The 18,281-nt window shown below is 45.5% G+C and overlaps 2 protein-coding genes across 3 annotated transcripts; one reads left to right on the top strand and one right to left on the bottom strand.

Annotated features, from left to right (window-relative positions):
• Positions 1 to 2,171: 2,171 nt before the first annotated feature.
• RAC3 (Rac family small GTPase 3) lies at positions 2,172 to 12,400 on the top strand. Its single transcript, XM_058167016.1, has 6 exons — positions 2,172 to 2,374; positions 5,297 to 5,368; positions 6,479 to 6,596; positions 9,962 to 10,024; positions 10,324 to 10,483; positions 11,417 to 12,400. Exons 1-6 carry the CDS (start codon positions 2,340 to 2,342, stop codon positions 11,545 to 11,547), a joined length of 579 nt encoding a protein of 192 aa, XP_058022999.1. The 5' UTR covers positions 2,172 to 2,339; the 3' UTR covers positions 11,548 to 12,400.
• On the bottom strand, positions 12,389 to 17,382 carry DCXR (dicarbonyl and L-xylulose reductase). 2 transcript variants are annotated; one of them, XM_058167014.1, is made up of 8 exons: positions 17,157 to 17,382; positions 16,959 to 17,056; positions 15,081 to 15,235; positions 14,554 to 14,596; positions 14,212 to 14,311; positions 14,054 to 14,118; positions 13,435 to 13,552; positions 12,389 to 12,655 (listed from the first exon to the last, which is right to left on the bottom strand). In XM_058167014.1, the coding sequence occupies exons 1-8, from the start codon at positions 17,203 to 17,205 to the stop codon at positions 12,525 to 12,527; spliced, it is 759 nt and encodes a 252-aa protein (XP_058022997.1). In that variant the 5' UTR covers positions 17,206 to 17,382; the 3' UTR covers positions 12,389 to 12,524. The 2 variants fall into 2 exon arrangements, with proteins under 2 accessions (XP_058022997.1, XP_058022998.1); XM_058167015.1 differs by having other exon boundaries at positions 12,389 to 12,628; positions 17,157 to 17,370.
• Between the last annotated feature and the right edge of the window lie 899 nt (positions 17,383 to 18,281).

Genomic DNA, 18,281 nt, shown 5'->3' with positions numbered 1-18,281 from the left:
CTTGTGGGAAAGAATTGCTTGCTGAAAGGAGCCACAGGATTGAATGTAGTTTTTAATCACCAAATCATGACTTTGACAGGCAGTTTTGAAGCTATGAATGTCAACTCAACCTGTCCCCAACCCAAGTTATACTCTGCTTAGAGCAAAAGCAGTTTCAAACTTGAAGCCAGGCAGTTCGACTTCTGCTCTAGGTTTCCTCTCTCTAGTTCTGAAGACTGGCAGAGATTTTATTTGACGGAGCAGAAGATGAACATAAGCAATAACAGATCAGTCTGAAGTTTCAGATGTCTAATTAGGAGAACTGAAAAGTTCATATTCCAGGTTTGACAATTCTGTTTTGGACTATTTGTCTTGCAGTGAAGTAACCAAAATCAATAAGAGGGGAATCTACGTTGGCAACGCTTTGTGCTGAGTAATGTGGACTAAAAAGAGAGTTGGCTTGCAGGGCACATAACATCATGGATAACTTTGTTTGCCAACTGTTCATCTGAGATTCTCTTATTTTCAATGTTTCTCCAAATGGAGATTTAACTGTCTATTGGCAGATCCCAAAGGTTTTGAATCACTGTTAGATATCATCAGAAGTCAAATCTGACTGTGTGGACCATTGTCATGTAGCCAAAAGCTACAGCCCAATTGCCAGAAACTGCTCGATTTGGCGAACTGAGAAGTACATACAGGAATTATCTAGAAAAACTCTAGTTACAAGTAGAACATTAGAATGAGAAGGAATGCTGGCCAAATAACTTCCCTCTCCTTTCACACAAGAATTCCATCTAAAGTAGGTCACTTGAATTACTCTCCGGGAACTCTGGTTGTTGACCATAGGGCAGAATTAACCCTCTGCTGACTGGGGGTGGAGGGGATGTAGTAGTAGCTGCATTTAAGAGTGAGACTCCAGTAGGTAGAATAAAGCAGGGGTCTCCAACCTTGGCAACTTTAAGACTTGTGGACTTCCACAAGTTGAAGTCCACAAGTCTTAAAGTTGCCAAGGTTGGAGACCTCTGGAATAAAGAACAGAAAACACAAAGATTTGAGGAATCCAGGTAGTTTGGACTCATACATCACATTCAGCCAAAAGAATGATCAATTATTAGAGGAATCAAAAAAAGTCAAAAAGGGCAGCAAAGCAATGAGATTGAAGCCCTGTCTCTCTTTTTATAGGTTTGTAACACAGGTTAAAAGGGGTAAGGCTTTAATTATATGCCACACACACACCGACCGTTTGGTTCTCCATTCTCTCCCCCGCCCGCAAATGCCTCTACCAAAATGTGGGCTTCCTTCTTCCCCTTTTTTGTATTATTCATATTTTTGGTTTAATTTATGGGTGACTTTATTATTTTGGGAGGGTTTCTTTGCTTTAAAAAAAAACTTGGCCAGAGCCTTCAGGAATGGGCAAAGCATTAAGAAGCAGACAAATCAATAAATAAAACCACCACAGCATAGCGGTGCTCTGGGATCTCAGCCAGAGGGGTTGCAATAGCAATGCAAAGAGGTCGCGTCAATAACTCGCGAAGCCACGAAGCCCCGGTGCCGACCCTGGACCGGGTTGTTGCTGCCTGCCACGCAGGTCGGGCTCCGCCCAAATTCTGCCCAAGATCCAGTCCTAACTGCCTCGCCTTCAGTAAGGAAGATTAAACGACAGGTAGAAAAGCCACCTTTTATGGATCAACGAAAATTAATTGATTTTAAAATGTAATCAAAATCGTAAATCCAAGGACTGTTCGAAGCGCCCAAGGCATTCGTGAAATAACCAAGGGCTGGATTGAAAAAGCTGCTCCGCTGAATTCTTGCAAGCCCGCTCTCAGCAATGGTAAGGAAGCCGCCTCGCCCCGGGAAACGGCGCTGGCCCACCAACCCAGGGCAGCAAGCAGCCGGCGGCTTCCAATCCTCCGCCCCCCTGATTACAAAGAGCCACCGGCCCCTTTCCAGCGCTCGGCCCCGGCAAGGGGCGAGGGGCCAGCACGCGCTCCAGTTGCTAAGATACCGGCGGGGAGGGGGGGCGGCTCCCAAGCTCAGGCCGCTTAAGAAGCCGAGAGAGAGACGCCGGGATCCCGGTGGGGGCGGTGTGTGTGTGGGGGGGTGTTGCTCTCCGCGCCCGCCTCCTTTCGCGCGGCTGCTCTGGAGAAGCGAGTGGTCGCAGGGAGGGGCCTCCGGACTCCCGCTCTGCCTCCGTCCCTCCTCCTCCTCCTCCTCCTCCTCCTTCCCCGGCCCCGCCCGGCTACGGGTCTCGCTCGCTCACTGCGGCTGCGGGGCGGCATCCATCGGCAAGGAACGAGAAGCGCTGAGCTCGGTGCCGCCGCCTTCGTCCCTCCCAGCCCACCGCACTCCCAGGGCAGATGCAGGCCATCAAGTGTGTGGTCGTGGGAGACGGGTGAGCGCCGGCGGGGACGGGGTGGAGGGGGTGGGTGGGGGCAACGCTTTGGCGCTCGGCCCAAGTGGCAGCCCATGTGCTTGGCGTGCCCGCTGGGCAAGGAGGTAAAGGGTGGGGCTGGGCGAGGAAGCGGGGATGCTGCCGCCTCTTTCCCCGAGGAGGGGGCGGTGGAGGGGGTGGGAAGGAAGGTCGTATCCATCCTTCCCTTCGGGTCGAGAGGGAGCACGAGGTCGGGAGGCGAGATGGGGCTGGAAGCGCTGGGTACGCACGCCCATCCATCTCCTAGTTAGGCGCCTGGCCGCCCTTCTCCACCTATTGTCGCAGAAGCCAACCCTTTCCGAAGTCTTTGCCTCGCTAGCCACCGAGGGACTGCTCCTTCTCCATTCTTCTGTTGCTCAGCTCTGCCACCCCCCTCCCCCCCACTCTGCTGCAGTCTCAAGGGAGGTTCACCCCCCCAATCTGTTTTGCTGGTTTCCCCCCTAGCCTGGCCATGTGGTTTGATAAGGCTGCTTTCTCAAGCAGCAGCAGCAGCTTGATCCCTCACCCTTTGCTCTGTTCTCTGGCCAAGGAGCACTTGAACCCTTGTGTCCCCAAAGACCTCTGCCACTGTACCCAAAAGTGTAGGTGCCTCTTTGAGTGGAATGATGATTCTGATGCAAGCTGTCCACCTTGCTTCCAGAATGATGGGAAAAGAAAGCCAATTCAAAATAACTAGGACCAAGACTAGCAGAACTCCATCCAGTGCCCAACCCGAGTGATTCCAAGTTCTGGCTCTCAGGTTCTGTCATTCCCCTAAGGGTGGGTGAAGGGTGGGAGGATCAAATGTACCACAAGGGGAAGGATGGGTGAAAAGGGTTTACTAGGCTGACATGGGTAATTAGTAGAGAATAGAGCTTTAAACTAGACTACTACATACAGAGATTGGTGTGGGCATCTTGAAGCATTAAAAGCTTTTTTTTTTAAAGGGGGGGTTGGGGATAATTTTGTCAAGTGCCCCGCTGCAATATCTACAAAATACAGCAGGTTAGTCTGTAGAACTACTGGAATGTTGGACTTTGAAGCCTTCCGGATTCCTGTACTGGGAGACCATCCTTCTCTAGACAGAATGAAGCAGCTATTTTGCAGCACAGTGAAAGGGTAGCAAATCAGATCTTAATTTACTATTGTGCTTTCCTGCTAGGGCAGGGGAGGGACTCGTGGAAGTTTCCACCGGTGGTTCCAGAATAATTTGAACAGATCTTGGATTAGCTGTACAGCATAACAGGGAGGGGAAATTACCATGTGTTGCTGAGTTTTGAGCTTTAGATACTTGCTGATTAAACTTTGGGGTAGTCACTGCCATGATTCATGCATCATGCTAAGCAATGTTCTGCTTATTCATGGTTTGTTGTTGGATTGTGCTGTTGGTGGTTGGGTGATGCTTAATTATGGTTTATTTGATAAGCCATTGATTATGACCTATAAATCATAATGTCCGGATCATATGATACATTAAATGAAAGCCAAGCAGTCACAGGTAAGCCTGACTGCTTTGTCTCTATATCATAGGCTTATTTTGAGGAAGAAAAGAGGTTACAGCTTTTATTCTTTCTGTTAGCATGCAGTAAGTGATAAAGCTGTGAACTACGGTACTGCTCAATTTTCATCTGAGTTCAACATCTTATCTATCTAACCATCTAATTTATGACAGGCATCTGTTCTCACTGTCCTCTAGTTCAGGCACACTGCTCTGATATCAAATTACCTAAGTTGTTTCATTCAGAAGTTCAGGAGTATACACAGAGCTCCTTCCTCCCATTTTCCATCACTATAACTACCCTGTGGGATAAGCTGGGCAGAGAGAGACTACCTGGCCCAAAACCACTAAGGGACCATTTATGACTGGGCCAGGTGGGCTTGAACTAGGGTCATCCCAGTGCCAAACTACTTCCCTAACCACTGCATTGCACTGGTATGCAATATATGAGAATATATGAGTATTATTTTGAATACCCGGACACACACTGTAATTGGTCAAACAAGGAAAAGTCCTCTAAATTATAATTCAAATCCTTAATCTCAAAAACATATCCCTGGTTCAAAATCAGAAGTGAGAGCAAAATTAAGCATTATTTGTCTTCCTTATATTTTGGTTTGCTAAAAATGCTAGTGCTGATCTCAAGACAGTCTATAGAAACATCATTAGGTAATTGCTGTGGGAACGGGAGTGTTGAAAGATAAATAGTAGGGAGTGCTATTCGCCACCTTCTGAATAGCTGTTTCAGAGGCATTCTTATCCTAAGTATGGTGCTCCAGCACTGTTTTCCTGCCAAAAAGCACTCTTATTTGCCAGCATGGGGCTGACATTATCTTTGGACCAAAAGTATGGATTTCTACCTGTTTAATTATTGGCTCTTCCAGGACATAGTAAGAAGAGTTCTTGTGCTGCAGAAGATAATGTTACTAGCTGGTCGGCAGTATAAGGTGAAATGATGTCAACATTAAAGTGTTATTGGGTTAATAATTCAGAACTTGAACGTGTTACATTTTATTCCTCTAATTTTTAATCTGATTGTGCCCTGGTAATTTAAATAGTAGGATTTATGAGAATGTTGAAAAGAATGTTTGCAAAATATACCTTTTCATTCATTACCAAAAGTTGTATTACCTGGAACAACATATAGCAATATTATAGCAATATCTTTATCTGTCTTAGAGTTTTGGGAAGGAATCAGTAGTAAAGTATACCAGATGCAGACCATCTGATGACAATGTGATAATGATTTAGATGTGCTTTCCATGTATGGAATGCAAAGAAACCTGGGTTAGTAACCTGAGGTTTAGGGCTATAGAGCATATCTGTTTTGTCTCCAAACTCTGGGATTTATTATCTTACTATATTTAATTGGGCTTAAAGAAGCGCTTTCTCCTTTCATTTTTCAGGGCTGTGGGAAAGACCTGTCTGTTGATCAGTTACACGACAAATGCCTTCCCTGGAGAATACATCCCCACTGTGTGAGTACTAGTGGAAGAAAGCTTAGGATCCAGGAGATAAGATAAATGCAAAAGCAGAGTGATTTGAACTGTTCCCATATTAGGGTTTTGAGATGCTGGGTATTAGAAGAATTTGATACACCAAGGAGCCCTTCAAGCGTGACCAAGTTCTATACAGATAAATAGTATGCTCAATCAAGTGTTAAGAGTTTTGTGTGGGACTTAACCAAGCATGTACATCCACCAAGAAGTCAAGATTATTCCATAGTATGTTTACCTATGCATCAAGTGTCCTTGGGTAATCACTGCAGGAGATGAGATGTTTGAGGATTGTACATTATTTTGTGTATGAGCATGTATAGCGTGTAAATATTATGGTGTGACATAACTCATGCTAGCAAAATTAATTCCCAGGATTGTTCTCAAACAGTTTTACAAAATAGACATTTACAAAGATCCAGTTTATTTTCTTGCTTTAGCTGCCTTTATTGTTAGAAGACAGGGAGAAAAGAATCTTTTCAAGGCCTATGCATCTCCACATATATGTTACTGTATAACCTCTTGGTGTGTAATATACAGATTAGCTAAGTTTGAGCCCGTTGTCGCTCTAAGATACTTCTTCTGTAGTCATTTGAAAGTTGTCTTTTTACAGAGAATTTAATGTATCAGTGTATTACACAGCACAATCTAATCCTGTTGCCAAGTTGTTTGTAAAATTTATCAGAGGTCCTCTTCAGTCCTACATTAAGTTTTCAGCTCAATGGTTTTGGTTTTCTATTTGTTCCACAGCAGGGCTACTGTTAATGGTCAATTATTGTCTTTGAAGAGATTATTTTTTAAGCCCAGATAGTGCTAGTTTACTATAAAAAACAAAAAGGACAAAAGGCATTCAGAAAGCACCACCTTGTAAGCGGCTTACATAATACAGAAGTGAAAATCATTATTTTTAACTGGATCTCAATCTTAACTGCTTATTGTTTGTACGTAGAAATTGTGCTGGGAGTTTAAAATATATATTTTATTAAAGTAGAATTTAGTGACTTTTACTAGTTGAGAAAAGAGTATTTGAGTTATCTTGAGACTGTATACATCTTAACTAAACCACTGCTAACAAGACCAATTTTGCCTTAGATTTGATAACTATTCTGCCAATGTCATGGTAGATGGAAAGCCCGTAAATCTGGGCCTTTGGGACACAGCAGGACAAGAAGACTATGACCGGTTGCGACCACTTTCCTATCCCCAGACGGTGAGTAAGGGGCTGCCACAAGGAAAAGGGGATCTATTCTTCAAAGCACTTGAAGGCAGGACAAGAAGCAATGGATGGAAACCAACCAAGGAGAGAACCAAACTAGAACTAAGGAGAAATTTCTTGACAGAACAAGTCATCAGTGTAACAACTTGCCTTCAGAAGTTGTAGATGCTCCAACACTGGAAGCTTTTAAGAAGAGAATAGACAACAATTTGTTTGAAATGGTATAGGGCTATGATGGTGAACCTATGGCATGCGTGTCGGAAGTGGCACGCAAGCCAGCCCTCCGGACATGCGGAGCCATCGCCTGTTGTTCTTCTGGGTTCTGGTGCGCCAGCCAGCTGGTCTTCAAGTGCACAGGAGCATCAGAAACCGAAAGAGTAGCTGCCCGGAGCGCATACACCAGTGGTGGGTTGCTACCGGTTCCCCCCAGTTCGGGAGAGCCGGTAGCGGGAATCTTGATATGAGAGTGAACCGGTTCGCTCCTAATGTCAGCTGGGCCCTCTTGCCCACCCCGTGCTATACCTACCTTTATTCCTTTGTTTTTAGGTCAGCTGTAAGGCGTGGCAGAATGGATTGCCATGTCTCAGCTGTTTTTTAACTCAATGCACTTGTGCGAAATGCAAGTTTGGCGCGCGTGTGAGCAAAATGAGAATGTGTACAGCGGTCGCACGTAAAGCACATGAGCGCTGTCCACCTGGTCTGGTATCTGGCACGCAGGGGCACGTAAAAACCAGCTCACAAGCCCAAAGATGCAGAGAAGGGATTCCGACGGTCTCTTCCTAGGGGACAAGTGTCAGCCAGGACAGGCAGGCCAGGGCTTCCCTCCTTCCCCAAGCGGGCTTCTTGCTTGGCACCAGCCCTCCAGCCCATGGCACCAATGCACCTCCGCAGTCCGGAGTGTCCGGCCAGTTCAGTTGCCCCAGAAGTGCAGCAGCAGCAGGGCCTATGCAGGAGCTGAGTCCGCACTGTAGGAACCTCTGTCCAGCGCCAGGAAGCAGTCACGCTGCCTTGGTAGAAGGGGCGGGCAAGGGGGCGGCAGCGGTTCTCCTCCAGCTTCCCAGCCAGAAGCGGCAGCATGACAACCGCCCTCACCCCTGGCCGGTAGCTCCTGCCCCTCGCCCTGCCACTGCTGCTGCTCTCGGTCGGTCTGATGATCCGAAGGCCACCTTCCCTCCTTCCCTCATTATTCTGCTTCTTTCTGGCCTGCACGTCTGCCCAATGCTTCCCAAGAGCCTTGATCGCCTGGGTGCCTTTAAAGCAAGGCTCTGGGAAAATATTGGGGAACCCAGGAAGGACACTCTCTTGCCTTGCTGCTCTTCCTCTCTTAAGGTTTCCGGGGGTTCCTTTAGTTGCCTTTACCTAAAGGAATCATGACAAGGAAAGGCTTTGTCTCCTCCTGCCTCCCACCTCCACCTCCCCCTTCCATGCATTGATAACAACATGATCCTCAAGGGTGATCAGGAGATGGTTCTCCTGTTTTCGCTTCTTTTAAAATGGGGGAAAGGCCTGCCGATGAGTGAGGGTTGAGGGAAGAGATCGCTCTCCATTTGAGACGGCCCTTCCCATTCAGGAACGCTGCTGAATGCTGTGCTGAGCAAGTTCCCCACCCCACCCCTTGCAGGTCTGCCCGTTCTTGCTCCTCTTCTCCCCAAGCTACCTGCGGACCTTTTGCTCCTTGGACACCTTGAGCCTGAGAAGCTGAAGAGAAAGGCGGGTTCTCTTCCCGGAGGATTAAGCGGATAAAAATCTCTCTGGCTTGCAAGGGCTCTGGCCGCTTCAGGAATTCAGGCGGGCTTCATTCCGCCGCCTTTGCACCCATGGAGAAGCGAAGCAGCCGGGCTACTTTCGCTTCAGGCCAGTCCAACGGAGGCACCCGTTTAGTTTAAGTGCTGGGTGCAAGGCCCAAGCAGAACATGGAAAGGGTTTTTTTTAAGCAGATCGTGGGAGAGAGAGGCTCATTGGGCTCCTTCTACCTCGCGTGGAGCGGGAGTCGCAGTCGGTAGGGTTAGTTCTTCGACCGCAGAAAGTCCCTTGCGAAGACAGAGGCGGGGATTTGTTTTGTCCGCTGAGGCCAAAGCAAAAGCACAAAAGCCAACCTTGAACTGATGAATTTCCCTGCCTTTTCTTGCTGTTTTCTGGACCCGGTGAGAGTGGGGATTGATTTATTTTCTTCTGCCCCTTTGCCACAGGAAACTCAAAGCTCTGGCCGATGCATCTCTTACCCTGGCACCCGACAGAGGTTCCTTTGGGTTATGGAGAGTGGAGGAAAGCGCACCAGTTTCCTTTTCATGGCAACCGGCAAATCTCGATTCCTGTACACGTCTTTTCACTACGTTTAAACATGTGTCTCTCTGTGTGGTGGTGGGCAGAGCTCTTTCCGAGAAGAGATACAGGAATCGAGAGGCTTTCTCTCTCTCTTCTCCAACACCCAGCGATCTTAAGCCGGTTGCCATGAAAAGGAAACTGGCGCACAGCAATAAGCTCTCTGTGCAGAAGCAGTGAGGGCTCTTTGAGCTGGAGGGGGGAGTGAGAGTGAAGGCAAGGAGCTGCGCGTTAACCCAGCAGGACTGGGAAAGGTTTTGTGGGCACTGCGCGCGGCTCCGCCCTCTCCCTTCCTAGCTGGGCAATGGAGCAAACTGCGTGCAGCTGGGGTTCTGCTTGTAGGCACCAGCAGCAGGTTGAGGCAGAAGCATGGGGGAGGCAGATAATCAAGAAGCCCTGTGCTGGTGCTTGTTCGGCACGGCCACAGGCAAGCTGAAAGATAGTGGGATGGAGCGCCACGACCCCCTGCGCATGCGCACATGACCCCCACCCTGCGCATGCACATGACACCCCCCAGGCCCAACATGGGCAGGGAGTGTGGCGTGCATGCACGGGGGGGTCACGTGCACATGCGTGGGGGGCATTGCATTATGGGTGTGGGCACGCATGTGTGCGACCCCCCCGCGCTTCTCCCACTTTCGGCACGCCACAACAAAAAGGTTAGCCATCACTGGTATAGGGTTTCCTATCTGAGTAGGGGGTTGGACTACAAGACTTCCAAGGTCCCTTCCAACTCTATTATTCTGTTAGGTGCTGAAGTGGAATTTAACTGGATTCTTCCCTTTCCCAATAGGACCCGTTTGTGTAAACTCTACAATAAACGCATTCCATATTTCATAAGAACCAGACCTGAGTAATATCAGTTCCAGTCAATTAAATGTCAAGATGACCTGACATATCAATTTGATAAAACTTGGGATTTCAGTTTTTATGGACTGATGTTGGGTGGGTGGGAAACCAAGATTTGACATGGGATGAAAGAAAAAGTTTGCAACCTTGACTATTTCATATGAACACTATTGCTCATATCCTTATAGGATGTTTTTCTCATCTGCTTCTCACTGGTGAGCCCTGCATCTTTTGAAAATGTCCGAGCCAAGGTAATATTATTTCACATTGAAAATTATTTTCCTAAGGACGGACTGTTATTTATATTCTTGCTATTGTTTAATAAATGATATTTTACTCTTAGTTGATGGCAACAAAGAATACTTCCAATAGATGTGTAACTCAAAGCAATTTCATATGGAATCCATCCTCCCCCTCTTTCTAAGGATGACCAAGTTTTGGTGGGCTAAAATGCAAGAAATTATTATTTGATCCTGAAACCATTCTCTGCCACTCCATCCATTTCTTACATTAGTTACCAAATGAATTGACGGTTCTGTCTTACTTGTAGTGGTACCCAGAAGTTCGACATCATTGCCCCAACACACCAATCATTTTGGTGGGCACCAAACTGGATCTGAGAGATGACAAGGACACCATAGAGCGGCTACGCGATAAGAAATTGGCTCCCATTACCTATCCCCAAGGTTTGGCCATGGCCAGGGAGATTGGTGAGTCTTAGAAACAGTAGCTTGAGCAGGAGTGAGCCATGCAGCCCCTTTTTTGCAACACTCCCTTCCTGTTAAACATTGATGGCATTTTTGCTAAAAATGGCAGCTGGATTCCCATTCTGTTGCATTAGAGAACACAATTATAGTTCAGTCGATCCAACTTAAACTGTGAAGAATCTCTTATCGTTCTTTCCCCAAACAGGGAAGGATATTATCCTCCATTTTCCTTTCTTTTAGATTAAGTAGCATCTTTTCTTTTAAAAATGAATAGTGTTTATATTGATCAAAAGGAAAGGGGAGAGGGGAAGGGAGGGGGAGAGGACAGGAGATTTATTATGTAAACTGATGCAAGCTTTCAAGTTTCAGCCATTTTCCAGGAAGTGGGATGGAAGGAGAAAAGGGGGTGAGAAAAACAAGAAACATTGGAATCATGAAGTGATGTTCAAGAAAGTCTGTTTCCAGAGATCGGACATCCTGAGAAATTCCAAACTCATCTCTGTTTGATTTCAGGCCACAATGATTAAGCAATTCTAGAGGTGATCTGCCAGTTTTTAGGGAATAAACCGCAAACCATTTCCTATTCTGGAAGAGATATTTCCAGAAAACTGCCAGACCACGCCCAGCACAGGTGGAACACTATGGTCTAGAGCAGGTGTGTCACACTGGCAGCCTGCACGTCAGATGCGTCATGCACAGGTCACGCCCACCCCAGCTCCATGAACGGGAAAAATGCCACGATATGTCACATGATGGCAATATGACACCACGAGTTTGACACCCGTGGTCTAGCAAGAGAGTAGAATGCTTAAGGGATCCCTTTTGTTTTCCTTGTCATACCTTTTTAAAAATGAAATAATAAAGCTTCATAACCTGATGAAGCCTTCAGAAAGAAAGAAGCATAGTTCCCAATTCATTTATGCCCTCTCCTTACAGGTTCAGTGAAGTACCTCGAATGCTCTGCCCTTACCCAGAGAGGCCTCAAGACTGTCTTTGATGAAGCCATCCGTGCTGTGCTCTGTCCTCCACCTGTGAAGAAGCCTGGCAAGAAATGCACTGTGTTCTAGAGCATTCCTGAGTTCCACGTGTTATGGATGACTCTTCTGGAGTCTGAGGAGGAAGAGTTTGTCGGATGTTCCCACAAGGGGATGGCGGGGTCCCTCATCATGTGTGAAGTCAGTGTTTTTTAAATGTCTCTTTAATTTAACGTGTTGATGTAAAAGGGCCGCATGGGAAAAAAGAGGAGCTCGGTGCTATCCCACCCCCAGGGTGGAGCCATGCAACAAACACACTCTCCATGGCTCTCTGCTAGAACATAATTCATGAATGAAAGGAACAGCCCTTTCTTACTACTTCTCTTGGTGCTAGAGCATTGTGGTGGGAATATATAATGAACCCCAGGTGCGGCAGGAAAGACAAATGAGACACAGGTTGAAGAACAAGCCGTTTGTGCTTTATGAAGTGGGACACTATCTAAGCCAATAGTCGGGACCACTCTTGTGCTATTCAAATCCTACCACTGCCTTTCAGGCCATTAGCCTGTTTGCTGCTCCTGAGTGGTTTGACTAATCATCAAATTCCCCTAAAGATGGGGAAGAGGGAGATCTCTTTACCTTGTCCAGCCTCTGCAGAAGAGGGCCACCTGGGAGGAACCTTTCCATAAGATGCGTGGAAGATGTCAAGCGACTCTTTCCTTTTGACAGGAATGATGGACTGGGGGTTGGGTTAGAGAGCTTTGAGGGATTTGGAGACGGGTCCAGTTTTTAATCATCGTGTAGTGATGAGCTGAACACCTCTTATTTTATACAATAAACATTTATCCATAAGTAAGTAGTGTTTTAGAGTCATCGGCTGAAGGAAGAACATTTCATCATCCCTCTTCCTGTTAATTGCATTAAAGAAGATAAATTCTTTCTACTACTTCATTGATTTATTCGTATATCAAATTGTTCCATTTCATGATCCTTCGGTATTTTGAAAAAGACTAAACTGGATAAATCATGGAGAGTTGGGCTATTCATCCCAAAGGAATTTGCAAGGTATTCTAGCTGGAGAGGAATCCTCCATCAATGGGCAGTGTGGCCCCAGTGGTCATGCTGCTTTGGTCACTCAACAAGAACAGAATGCCATTTACCACATCATCCAGTTCTGTAGAGATAGATGTAGGAAGGTTGGCTGAAAGCAATTGCGAATCAAATCAAATCAAATCAGTAGAAGTCTTTCACAGACAGGAAGGAATTTCCCATTCCTAAAACCAAATGATACTACCTATTCTTATCCAGTCAGCAATACCTAACCCTGATAGCTTTTTCTAGAAATTACGTTCATAAATTCCTTTTCACAGGAACAGATGTAATATTTTCAGTGTTGTTAAATTGTCGTAATTGGTGTGATACTGATAACAAAGAAATGAGGTGATATGGTCCCAGAGATAAATTAAATCTCCAATAGGAAAAGACAAAAATCACCTTTTTCTAAGAAAAACACTTCATTAACTAAAGTGGCTTAGAGCTTGCTGTGTAAGGAATGGGGAGAGCTCTTCTCCAGAAATGTAATCTATTTCAGCTTCACTATCAGAGGTGCAGAACAATTGAGAGACTATAGGCCTTGATCAGAAGTAGGGGTGATATTCACTTACCTTTGCTACCAGTTCTCAAATGTGAGCGTATGCAGGGCCTTCCTTGCATGCTCAGAGCATCAAAAACAGGATGTGATGGCGGGTGAGCGGCACCTCCTGCAGCCACCGCTACCAGTTCGCCTGAACCGGATAGAACCGGCTGAATACCACCACTGATCAAAAGCTTGTACATTCCAGATGAATAGGCTCTTTAAAGCAGCCACAGCACTGGTGCATGTTTCTCAGTTTTTGCTAACCACTTTGCCTCTGTAATGTTTCTAGATCTCCAGAGACCCTTTCTTGTCCTCTGGCACAGGATGTTTGTGTTCCAAATTACCTGCAAATTTTCCCAATGGGATGCGGTTAAGCATAGGTCCAGATTTCTGGGGATCACTCCAATTTAGGCGTCCCATGTTGGTCATGACAACTGTGGGGTTCACACAATTTACCCGAATCTTGAAAAGCAAAAGAAGGCAATACAGAATGAATGTATGGTTAGATTTAAGCGCCCAGCAGACACATGCTCTCTTTAAAGAAGGCGTGATCTAGAAATGTTGATGATCTTGAACTCTCATTAATATTGGTAATCTAGAATTATCATCATCCCTCATCACTGGTCATGTTGGTCAAGGTCAAATGGGAGTTGGAATTCAGCATCATTTGAAGGGTCACACATTATTTATCCCTACTATTTTGAGGTTACTCTTAAGGAATTGGTTTTTCACTATGAAAACAACTAACATTTTAATCAGCTGGCTCTCTTGTGAAAACATATCACTCAGTCTTACTGAACCGTCTTCCTTCACAATAAGGCTCCATATATTTTTTTGCAGGGTTGATTTATATTAAGCTCTACACAGTCACCTAATGACAAAATATTTTTGTTTGCTGTTTGCATGTCCTATAGTTATTGTTTCTCCTTTATCTTACCTTGCTCTTCAGGCAGAGGTGCTTACCTTATGGGGGCCTAATTCCAGAGCCATTGACTTTGTCAGCATATCCAAGGCACTCTTGGTTGCACCTTCAGGCAAACAGAAAAAAATAAGTGTATTAAAAGCTCCCCTTTCTTCCTCTTCTCCTTGCTTTTCCTTTACTATCCTGCAGTGATACTCACTATAGACAGTGTGATTTAACACAGCTCGTTGGGAAGCCTGGCTTGAAACATTGACAATAACTCCTGGTGCTCCTCTGGCAATCAGTTTCTGGGCAAAAATCTATGACAATATAGAATTTATCAGATTTGCAATTTAATGATATCTGGGGTATCAGTGTTAAGTATAAAGAGGTTTGCCAAAGCAGTGAGGTGGAGATTTATTTCTGAGCAAATGCACATAGGATGGAACCGCAAATCCACCTTCCTTAAGACCATAATAATATTCCATTTGTTAATGTAAGTTTTTTACTAACTCCTCCTACAGTCCTACATGGTCCTTCCAACATCGTGCAGATTTCTCACCTGTGAGGCCTGCAGCACAGCCCGAAGATTGACATTAAAAGATCTATATAAAAGGAAAGTCATATTAAATACACCAAGCAAGCCAATTGCAACAAAGTGGGAAATTGCTAGAAACCCAAAGTGCAGGGATTGCATACTAAACCCCAAGTCTTTCCCATCCCACCACCAGTCTCGGGGGTGGGGTGGGGACACAAAGGAATTATCAGGTTGCTAAAACAAACAAGTCTGCACTTTTTTTATCAAGGACAAGGAAAACAATTGTTCTGCAAACTAAAGCAAATTAACATCTGAAGTTTGGTTTTTATTCTAAAAGAACATTTTATTATATTTACACTTCAAAGCGGAATGGAAAAGCCCTGTAAGGTTGAAAATCAGAATCTACAATAGTGGTTTCTAAAACGTAATACATCTCCCTTTAGTTACCTGGTATTAATTGTGGGTCCTATTTTATTTAAATTTTCTATTTTTTTCCATCTTTTCTTTGGCCTAGATTATTTCTTAGTTTGCCGCCCCCTCACCTCAATTACCTGTCAAAGGCCTCTTTAGTAACCTGTAGGAATGGCTGCAAAACTGCTATGGCAGCATTATTCACTAACAAATCAATATCTTCCACTGTGCTTAGTGCAGCCTCTGTAGCTTCCCAGTCTGCGAGATCAACACACAATGTCTGGATGCCTGGGCACTGAGGACAGAAGTAGCATTAAGGAAGACGGGGATTGAAGCGGATTACAAAGCAGAGGAATTAGACTGCTAGTTTCAAGTGACTTTTTAAATAAAGTATACAAAATAAACTTTACCAGGACAGAATACTGATTTCAAGCAATGGTCCAAAGAGAAGTAATTCCTTCATTAAGCTTGAACTGCAAGGATATTTTCACACAACATTCCAATTTTGTTTTTGATACTGTGTTTCCCTGAAAATAAGATCCTGTCTTGTATTTTTTTGAACCCTGAAATAAGTGCTTGGCCTTATTGCCATGTGCTCAAAAGTGCGATTGGGCTTATTATCAGGGGATGTCTTATTTTGGGGAAAACGGTACTCAAAAAGAGTAATTTGGACATCTGCAATTCTAATTAAGATTCTTCTACTGTATATTCTGCAATAATCACCTATAATAAAAAAACATGCCCTTGAAATATGTTGTACGCTATGTGAAGAATGTCACAAGAATGGCAGATGAGTTCAGCTGGTACAAAATACAATTTCCCTTTTCATGGTAATTCTGTGAGAAAATGATGAGAAATGCAGTAAATGGCTTATTTTTAAATCGGTGCTGTTCTGAGGACATAGATTGCAGGTGGCTATCTGATAGTGTAGCTTTTCAATGACACTCTCCAGCAAGCCAGGCACAAGATTTTAACTCACTCGGGCATTTTCAGTAGGTCAAGTCATTTTATTCCCCTTCTATGCCAGACAAGTGTGGAAAACAGGGTGGAAGTTAATTTGCTCTTCTGTCTTTCAGTACAGCCTAAAGGCTAAAGCAGCTGGTAAAAAATGGGGACAACCCTGAAGGCTTTTCGGTGACCTTGGTAGGACTGCTGCAGGTTTTGTCTTAAAAAGTATCTCAAATGTTTGGGTAAACGGCAGGAAGGGAGCAATAGTCTATAAAAATGGCTAGGACCAGTCAATAATCTACTCCAATTTTAACTGGAAGAATTCTTTATTTCTTCAGCAGCTAGTGGCACTGGATACTCTGATTAATTGGTTACCCTGAGGCATGATAAACATGTAGTGAAAAGACAGGGTGGAAGGTCTGCTTTTGCAATGATTAAAATCACTTGGCACACTTGAGTGGCGAAATGTAGTAATATCCCTTTAGGAGTTACAGTATCTCACGATCTGACCATTCTATTGCAGATCTGCCTCAAACAGGAACTTTTCTGGCATGCACAAGGACTTTTCTTTTTGAGGGTGGGCTAACAAAAATAGGATGCAATTGAAATGTAGCTGCCCTCACAGAAAAGAATAAGCTTGAGGTAATAGGGGCCCTAACAGAATGAAATTCAAGGTTTATCTAGACCAGTGATCCTCAAAGTATGGTTTATTTTATAAATAACATTTCTCAACTTTAATTTAATTTACTACACATCAGTGATATAACCCACACAAATCAAAGCTTTTTGGGGCCCTGCATCACTTTCAAAGACTAAAGAGATACCCAGGCTAAAACCTTTGAGAACTGATCTAACCCAATATGTGGAGGTCCCAGTGGAAAAGCTGTCTCATATTGCCGTTTCCCAGAAACAAAGCCATCCTGCCTCTTGAGTTAGAGGCAACCACCCAGGCGTGACCCTCCAAGAAGAGAAGATTTCCCTTCGGCCAGAGGAAAAGCGAGGGTCGGGCCAGGCAGAAGCCAAAGGAGAGCCACCACTGGGCAGAGGCTGAGTAGAGACGCTATCTCTACCTCTTCTTGCAGGCTCTCGAGATCAGTCTGCGTCCGGCTCACCGCCACCACCTGAGCCCCCGCCTGGCTCAGCCGTACCGCCACAGCCCTGCCGATCCCTGCAAAGGGGAGCACAACGTTGTTGCACGGCACTAATACGTCGGGGTTCGTCCCCGAAGCGCCAGGGTTGCTCCAGCGGGGCGGCCCCGGGGACGCTACCTTTGCCTGCACCCGTCACCAAAGCGCGGCGGCCAGAGAAGCGCTCCATCCTCCGCGGCGGCTGAACTTCCAATCGGCACTGGAGGCAGCGCTGGAAGGGAAGAGGCGGCGCCCAAAGGGGCTTCCACAAAGGGGAAGGAGGCCCTTCCTCCACCGTCGCCGCGTCTTTCAACCCACTGTTTAAACCCTCCCGGCTCCTGGGTGTCGTGTTTGCAGTCCCGCCTGAGGACGCCCCCCGCCCACCTTGTCTCAAGTCTATCGGGAGCGCCCGAGCCCGGTTTTTGGCATCCTTCGGGGCACCGGGTGTAAAACCGCATCCGGCCGACCGCTCCTTTGTCTGAAGGGGAGGTTCCTGCTTCCTTGTGTCGCCATGTTTTTTTCTCCCGTGGAGGAATCAAAAGTTTCCACGTATTTGTGGTGTGGGTCCCTGTCACAAAATCGGAGCCATGCAAGGCTTCTTGTGTTTTATGATACTGACCCCATTGCAGGCTGATAAATACAATAGTTGGCAGAGAGAGGTGGTTGAAAGAAAAATTGTAAATATAATGGCAAAATATTATACTGGCTTTATTATACTGGTTGGAGTGTGGTTTCTGATCATCACCAAACGCAAAACAGTAAATGTTTTCCCCTCCTAATCAAGATGACAGTACTGAATACCTGAGGCAATAAGCAATAGAAATTCAGCAATAAATAATGAACAATTTTATGTGACACCTCACTGTTGATACTTTAGCACTAGCAATAGTACTTAACTTATATACCACTTCATAGTGCTTTAAAGCAGTGGTCTCCAACCTTTTGGGCTTTGGGAGGGAAGAGTGAATGGCACATGAGCACATGCACAAATGGAGCTGCGCATGCAAGTGTAGCTACGTGTGTGTGCTTGCCTGCTACATCTGCGACCAGATTCTGAATGGGCCATGGTCTGGTAGTGGGCCACACAGCCCAAGAGTTGCATGCCCCAGCTTTACACAGTTTCTGAGTGATTTACAGTATCAGCATATTGCCCCAAACAATCTGGGGGCATGTAGCTCCACTTGCATCCTCATTTTATTGACCTCAGCAGGTCAGGATTGAACAGCTGGCAGTCGGCAGAATTAACTTGCAATACTACCAAGATTG

Source organism: Ahaetulla prasina, chromosome 2 (assembly GCF_028640845.1).
Source record: "Ahaetulla prasina isolate Xishuangbanna chromosome 2, ASM2864084v1, whole genome shotgun sequence".
NCBI lineage: Eukaryota > Metazoa > Chordata > Lepidosauria > Squamata > Colubridae > Ahaetulla > Ahaetulla prasina.
The sequence above is the reverse complement of the archived record's forward strand: the minus strand, read 5'-3'. Positions and strand labels throughout refer to the sequence as shown.

What these genes read in the sequence shown, in the direction of transcription:
- RAC3 (XM_058167016.1), top strand. Translation starts at nt 2,340, where the DNA reads ATGCAGGCCATCAAGTGTGTGGTCGTGGGAGACGG. An exon ending in TGTGTGGTCGTGGGAGACGG is followed by an intron (nt 2,375 to 5,296) that starts GTGAGCGCCGGC and finishes TTCATTTTTCAG; the next exon opens with GGCTGTGGGAAAGACCTGTC. An exon ending in CACTTTCCTATCCCCAGACG is followed by an intron (nt 6,597 to 9,961) that starts GTGAGTAAGGGG and finishes ATATCCTTATAG; the next exon opens with GATGTTTTTCTCATCTGCTT.
- DCXR (XM_058167014.1), bottom strand. Translation starts at nt 17,205, where the DNA reads ATGGAGCGCTTCTCTGGCCGCCGCGCTTTGGTGACGGGTGCAGGCAAA. An exon ending in GTTAAATCACACTGTCTATA is followed by an intron (nt 14,119 to 14,211) that starts GTGAGTATCACT and finishes GTTTGCCTGAAG; the next exon opens with GTGCAACCAAGAGTGCCTTG. An exon ending in TGGAATTAGGCCCCCATAAG is followed by an intron (nt 13,553 to 14,053) that starts GTAAGCACCTCT and finishes TTGCTTTTCAAG; the next exon opens with ATTCGGGTAAATTGTGTGAA.